Here is a 7321-nt window from a genome sequence, read left to right as displayed (position 1 = left end):
GTGACCCCCCCCCCCCCCCCCTTGTCGTTTTGGAAACTTGTTGGCGACATCGCGCCGCTGATCGCGAGCGTTGACAAAAACAACTCTTTGAATAAAGGCTTTCGAAAATGTAGTCAAGCTTTGAGCATACCCGACATTGAATATAGAAGCCGGCATCAAGGATGTTATTATTCACAAGGGCAAAATCAAAACACATGATGCGAGGTTTAGTCGTCTCATTCGCGGTGTTGGCGACGAGCCTTTTGATGACATTTCCGATCAATTATTTGATAAGGTTGCGCTGTCGGTTAATATCTGCATCGCAAGACTGCTTTTTTTTTTCTTTCTTGCAAGCCAAACTGAAACACATCCGGTTTACTGGTTGACCCGTCTGTTTTTTGTTGTTGCCGTGACCACGGTGAATTTGCATATTTACAAAGCGCAGAGACAACGTTGATAAAGTCGCCAGCGCGAACAGGAACGTGTGATGCGCGATTGTGGCGTGACCACAAGTCGGCGTGAAATGTTTTCAAGTAGACGACGCAAGCGGGCCACCAATTGGCGCGCGGCGTCTGTTAGCATGATAGCCGTTATTTGAGAAAATGACGCAATGGTTCTCCATTTTTTTAACGCCTCGTAACATCGTCATCACACACCGTCATCACCAGCAACAAGGAAGTTCAATACAACTGAGCTGTATTTAGGCAGCGCTTCTTTTGCGTCGCGCGAGTGCTACGTGCGCTACACATTGAGAATCGCTGCTCGCATGAGTCCAGAAATGCTAAGAACTCCGTTCATAATTTGTCTTCATGGTGGCTATTCGGTAGGCTGTTCTCTGATTAGCAGGCGCTAACACGTCATTATCTACAGCTCACACATACACCCACGCACGCTTCTTTCAACATATTGATCCACGACTTGAGTTTTCCCAGCCCCCCTTCCGAAGAGCTCATAAATAAATCTCAGACTCTTTGTTTTAAATCCATAGCAGCCCCCCCATCCGTCTGTTCTTCCTATAGTCTCTCTCCTCGACACCTTGCTTACTTTGTGATTTTTCCCACCACTTCACGCTCATGCGGATTAAAAAAAGCCTCTCGCGGCTCCAGGTTCTCCTCCCAAGGCATCGTTCGGGACTTTTCTTACATCTCATTTTCATTGTCTCTGTTTCTTCTTCTTTTTGTTTGTTTGTGTGCATCTCTTTCACGGCGGTTTCCATCTGTTGTGTTTTCCATCGGATCTCTCAGGCCTTTCTTTCACACGTAAGTTTCCTCTGTCCGGTCCTGTCGGCTTTCTTTTCCCCTTCCGATCCAAAACACGCTTTTGATAGAGCGAACTCACAAGACATCACTTCCATTTTTTTTTTTTTCCAGATGGCATTCCGTTCCATTTCTTTAAAGGTTTGTTAAGCAGTGGGGTAGATTATATCTGTATTTTAGCTTCCCCTTAGCATTCCCTCCCCACCTCCTTAACATTTTTCTCTGTCCAGTAAATTGCAAATTCAGCTCGTTCGTGTCGAGCGAGGTCGTTAAATGAGGTACATGCAACTGGGAACCAAGGTGTATTATCATAAGGAAATCAACGAGGTACTTACCGATCGTAATGTTCAAGGCTGGACATCTTTGCATTTAAATCTCCCCCGTAAGGATTATTCTATAAAGAGCTCCAAGTCCCGCAAATCTTGCTTGTTCGCGCTCGTAGGAGTGCACTTTTATTTTTCATCCTTTTCATGTTATGTTTATACTTTTAAGATGCACATTTCGTTGGATCGTAGCTCCAATTGGGATGGGACAGAAAGTGGCCTCGTTTTTAGCAACTCCTGCTAAGAGTTGCAAATGTGTCTTGTAAAAAATGCAAAAGATGATTTTTGTTAGTTATAAAGGTTTGTTTGCAAGAGGTTGCAATTATTGGTATACATACTGTGTATTTGAACAGTGTGGTAGTGGTCGTCTTGCTGCTATACCAATTGAGATGGACCATTTTGAAGACTTGCGCTAACATGCTAATAGATGCTATAAAAATATGAGATTCTGTGTGGCAGTATAGCAACTAGACAAAGCAATCAACATGTTCCACCATCTTTCAAAATCTTCCACCAGCGTCATCGGAGGCTCCGCCCCTTATTGTCACCACCAGTATGGCGCTTAGTGAGTATGCCACCATGCTCGCCATTGCCGTCGCTAACTTGCTTGCCGTTGGTGTGGTGAGCTATCGCTAGCATCGTACAGCATACCCAAATGGACGAGCTTAGTGGCGGATTTACTAACCGCATTGAAATCGATGTCTTTCGTGTGATGAGTTGTGAAACACTCCTGCAGTGATCATAACATCTGGAATGCATCGTACTCAAAGTAACGTTTGTAACTCCAATGGAGGGCCAAAAATGTTACCCAATTCCTGTCTTTTTTATTTATTTTTTTTGCAAGCGGGTGATAAAAGCGGCAGTAGTTTTCAGTTCGTTGACACACAGACAGTCAACAGATGAGCCAATTTGAACTCTTGTTGCTAACCAAAACATCCATAACCACGGAGGCATGACAAAATTGTGTGTCCATGTCAATGTTCTAGGAAGTCTCGCTTCTTAATTTGTTTCAATCTCCAGTTGCGCTTGGAATATACCGTGAATATTTTTATTCAGTCCAAAAACAAACCAAATTAAATGCCTGTTCGACACTTCCCCCCATCTGCCATTGAGTAAATAAACGCCTCCCGGGTCTGTTATTCTAGTCGGCGAATAGATGTGTGAAATCAGCTGACTTTTCACCTTTTCTTTAGCTTTGCATCTTCCAAGAGGAGATTCAGTGCCAGGGCCAATTACAAATGAATGTTATGCTCAAAGGTTTGTGACGAGAGAAATGTCGCTGGTGCAATTCATGGCCAATGGGGCCTAATAAGTGGATGGCATTAACTAATGATGATGATGATTATGGTAGGAGGTGGGATGCCTGAATGGAATTCAGTGTGTCGATGGTGACTGCCACGACTTAGGGACCCTAAAGTAACAATTACCTCAACAAAAATAACACTTCCCTACTACTGCTTACTTTCTCTGTGACTGTAGTCTAGAAATGGGTTTCAGAATTCACATTTAACACGTCTCTAACTTCATGTTGGCCACAAACGATCATTGTCTTCACACTTTACAGAGCAATTACATGGAAGAGACTGGAAGCTGTTTCATGCGCCTCCCAGTTGGAGTTGACAGTCCAACTCAACATAAAACAAAGTCGAGTATCACAGGAGATATAGTTTTGTGTCTGCATGTCTGTATTATGCTGCCCCCTGGTGGCAGAGTCTCTCACACCAGAGGGAGCCAGAATGAATCAAGGGCTGTGTCCAAATTCACAGGCTGGGTCTTCTAAAGGCCGCATGATGTCACTTCCGGCGCGACTCCGACCGCACGTGGTGTCCAAATTTGCCGCGGTTTATGCGGTCCACGAAGGCTCGATGAGGAGGAGCCTTTGAAGGTGGCGAAGGACCCAGCCTGCGAATTGTCTTATATATATTATAATATGTAATTTATTTATTCCAGCTAAAAAAAAATCATAAAACATTTTACGTTGTTTCAAGTAACATTTTAAACTCTCATTTATTATTTGTGTTGAAAAGAATCTGTTGTTGTTATTGTTTTTTTTTTTAGTTCATTACATGTGTGCAACATTGTTTTCTGTTTATTTTACGTTCACATTTTCATCATTTCCAAAAATGTTTCCTTTTTTTGTACCCTTCCCTCATGCTCCGCCCCCATATTTACTCCCGTCGGCCAATCGTGTGATTGTGCGTCATGTGACTTTGACTCGTGGCTGATGATGTCGACATCGCCGGCCAACAGAAGGTAACTTTTGCTCACTATTTTGCAGACGAATGACTGTTCAGGAGCACGTTTTCTGCGGACGTCATTTTGTAACACGACATCCATTATTAAGACATCGCTCATGCCAATGACTTCCACCCTAATCCGTTATGGCGACTCCAATTCATACTCGAAATGACTCTCGGTCGACTAACGTTAAAGATTAATGCCAGTGCGCGTTCTCGTAAGCAATCATCACATTTTTGTCACAGCGAGACTGTTTTTGGGAGAGAGAATGTGACCTTGACAAAAGTGCAAGTTTAACCCTTCCATTTACCAATAATGACAACCTGTAACCTGATAAGATGTCCACTGTCGTGACCACTGTCCCTGATTAAAAAAAAATATATACATTTTTGTCTATAGCAGATCACCATTTCTTTTTGTTACTCGTTTATTAACTCTCTGCTTTTGAATTTGTCGATGACCACACCCAAACGTTGCTTTAAACTGAACGCGTATTGTGTTGCAATGCACTTTTTTAAATTGTCGCACAACAACCTCATTGTGTTCGCCCCTGATGAGCCTTAATCGTTGACATTATTTTGAATTTCCTGACATTTTCTTCATTTTGAGTCGAATTTGATTGGACGGTCAGTGACATGAACTGCTGCATGCAAGTCGATGCCTTCTCCCTCTTCGACCACTTCCTGTTCTTTTGATTCTCACAGGAAGTTCTGTGTGTGCATGTGTCATCACTGTCATGTCTTATCCATCCCCGTCATCACCTCACTAGAATCCAATGCATTTTTAAGACAATTTTTTTCAGGGCTGGTGTGCCATGAAATTTTTACCGGTAATCTAATGTTGGGAAACACTTAGTATAGCCTCTCTATGTACTGTTTGTCCCGTGAACGCAACTCCGCTAACTTCACAACAAGCCCCAGTTTTGATAGTGAACAAATGTTTGAAAAAAAAAAGGGCTTCGAGCTGTTTAATTCCGTCTCCAGATAAAGTTAACTGGCAAACAAAACGTAAATGAAAGCGAATTACATGTGGCGTATCCAAAACAACCATGCAACTTTGTTTTAGTGCCCATCAGCTTCACATTAACATATGCGGTTGGGAACTCCATAGACGAACTAACAAATGGCATCTATGTGCTTATATCGTTTTTCGGGACGGATATTTAAGTGTCATTTTTGTTTTTGGTTGTTTTTTTTGATTGGCTGGAACCGATTAACGGCAATTGCATTCATCTCAGTGGGCAAAGATGACCCTAAAAGCTGAAACTTGTTATTTTGGGGGGCTTTAACCCACGTTCATGAACGTATGCTTTAAAACGAGTACCTCTGGTATAATTTACACATTGCCCCGAGCAGCCCTAAACTTTGCAGCCTGCATGAAGGAGTTTTTTTTTTTTTTTTTTTTTCCTTCTTCGACTTTTTTTTTTTTTCTTTGTCTCTCACAACCTTCGTCCATCTGTTTGAGCCTCAGAGGAAAAACAACAATAAAAGAAGCTAACCGCAACATTGCTTACGGACAACAATGCTGTCTGCCTGCCACCTTTTTCTTTTTTTTTTTTTTTTTTCTCTCTCTCCCCTAACCTTCACTTGTAACTGCACTTGTCAGACTAACTTGGAATGTACATCGTGAAACACAATCTTAACCATTTTCTGTTGTCTGTTGAATAAACGCCACAGGCCAACATTCAAGTACGCATCAAATATGAGGTGGAGGGTTGCCACACAGGATATTTCAAGTGGGATTGAGTCTTTCATGTAACCGTGGAGCCAAGACGTGTATTCATAATTAATGAGCGTCTTCCACCGTGCATGGTCAACAAACAACAAACCGACCCAACTTCCTTAGCATTAATCTCCATCGACGGCCCGAAGCTCATTATCCAGCATCCCGGTGGTCATTACTCAGGGGACGCAGACCTTAATGAGGAGCCCAGCCATGCCCTCAAAGTGATAGTCCACAAAAGACTGCCTTGGAAGTTTTTTGGTTTTCTTTTTTTCGAAGGGTCCACTCCTCTACTGCAGCGGTTGCTTTAAAAACACCAATTTGTGGCAGCTGTTTCCATGGCAACCTTTCTGTTAAATGCTTACTCTCATTTACTCTTCGTAGGGGAACCCAGCGCCCCCAAGCTGGAGGCCATGGTTCAAAATCAGGGTAATGCTCTGAAGGTCAACTGGATCAAGCAGGACGACGGCGGCTCCCCGATTAAGCATTACCTGGTCCGATACAAGGCTGTGAGTATTCTCAAATTGCTTTCTTTCTTTGTATTTTAAGTGGCAAAGGGTTTTTGGTGCCATCTTGTGGGGTCATGATCCCAAGGAACAATGTTGAACGCATTAAGGAGCTTTATTTTGACAAAAGTAGAGTTTTGCCCGGAGTATAAACCCTTTTAAGGTGGGTGTCAATTTCCTGTAAATGTTGAATGAGCTGATGAGCGTTATGAATTTTATTTGTCTGAATATTTTATTTCAATTGCTTTCAGTGTGGTGTTGTGATCATTTCAGAGGACACGTTTCAAATTAAACTTTTTTTTTTTCGACTTGAGTCTAGTCAAAGTCAACCCTGACAATATTTTGCCGCCCGCTTCTTCCTCAGAAGCACGTGTCCGACTGGAAACCGGAAATCCGCATGCCGCACAGCAGTGAGTACGTGGTGTTGGGCGGACTGGACTGGAACACCGAATACGAGGTCCGTGTTGTGGCGGTCAACCAGAAGGGCAAATCCGAGCCCGGCATCCTGTCCTTCAGAACAGCCACAGAACCCACCACCATGCCAGGTACTCGATTCATTCTGCCTTGCACGCACGCACACACACAAGACGCTTTATTTGCTACTGCGAGGCGTTTATGTGGGGGGGGGGGGAAATCACAATAAAATCAAAACTTGAAGTTTTGATTTCAAGTTCACCGTCAAGGGCAAGCGGGGCAAAAGTACGCCCCATGTAAATGTGCAAAAATGGGCCCAAATTGTACATTCAAATACTCCTAAAACACTCCTTGGACAATTTACAGTGTGACAACCAAAGTCTTTTTTTTTTTCTCTCTCACATTTTTGTTTTCGCAAATTTTGTAGTCCTCGATCAAATGTATCGGGTTAAGGCTCCGTTAAATCCATTTCGGGTGTGCTACCGACACATTTCTTTGTATTTGTGTATGACAACTTAAAAATAGAACATTTTGCATTCGAGTTTTGGTTCATTTTTAGACGCACAAAAATTCAAATCATTACGGAGAATAATAATAATAATTTCTACATAAACCATAGCGACCTCGCAGCATGATTTCGTTTTAAATGTCATGAACGGAAATGTTAATTGGGAGAAGGTGATGATATTGTGCAAATATGCTGTCGAACTACCATGACAACAAAAACTACGCGCACCAAAATGTCCGTTCAGGGTATATGCTGAATATCATGTTTGGATTGGCATTTCAAATGCAACTGCAGATTTTGCAGCGATACCTTCACCAAAGAGAAGGCGATTTGCATTTCAAAAGGCCACTCACGATATAGCAGCGGCCAGTCTCG

The 7321-nt window shown here is 42.7% G+C and overlaps 1 protein-coding gene across 14 annotated transcripts in view; it reads left to right on the top strand.

Moving 5' to 3' along the window:
* ncam1a (neural cell adhesion molecule 1a) overlaps nucleotides 1–7321 on the top strand; it is a 161542-nt gene that overhangs the window by 141633 nt on the left and 12588 nt on the right. For 4 of the 14 annotated variants that reach the window (XM_019869598.1, XM_019869593.1, XM_019869597.1 and 1 more), the window contains 5 exons: nucleotides 1224–1238; nucleotides 2076–2123; nucleotides 3809–3811; nucleotides 5903–6027; nucleotides 6389–6569. In XM_019869598.1, the coding sequence (XP_019725157.1) occupies nucleotides 1224–1238; nucleotides 2076–2123; nucleotides 3809–3811; nucleotides 5903–6027; nucleotides 6389–6569 (372 nt within the window). The remainder of the gene's footprint in view (nucleotides 1–1223; nucleotides 1239–2075; nucleotides 2124–3808; nucleotides 3812–5902; nucleotides 6028–6388; nucleotides 6570–7321) is intronic. The other 10 variants (XM_019869600.1, XM_019869601.1, XM_019869604.1 and 7 more) reach the window with 5 other exon arrangements.

Source organism: Hippocampus comes, unplaced genomic scaffold, assembly GCF_001891065.2.
Source record: "Hippocampus comes isolate QL1 unplaced genomic scaffold, H_comes_QL1_v1.1 scaffold109, whole genome shotgun sequence".
In the NCBI taxonomy this organism is placed as follows: Eukaryota; Metazoa; Chordata; class Actinopteri; order Syngnathiformes; family Syngnathidae; genus Hippocampus; species Hippocampus comes.
The sequence above is the reverse complement of the archived record's forward strand: the minus strand, read 5'-3'. Positions and strand labels throughout refer to the sequence as shown.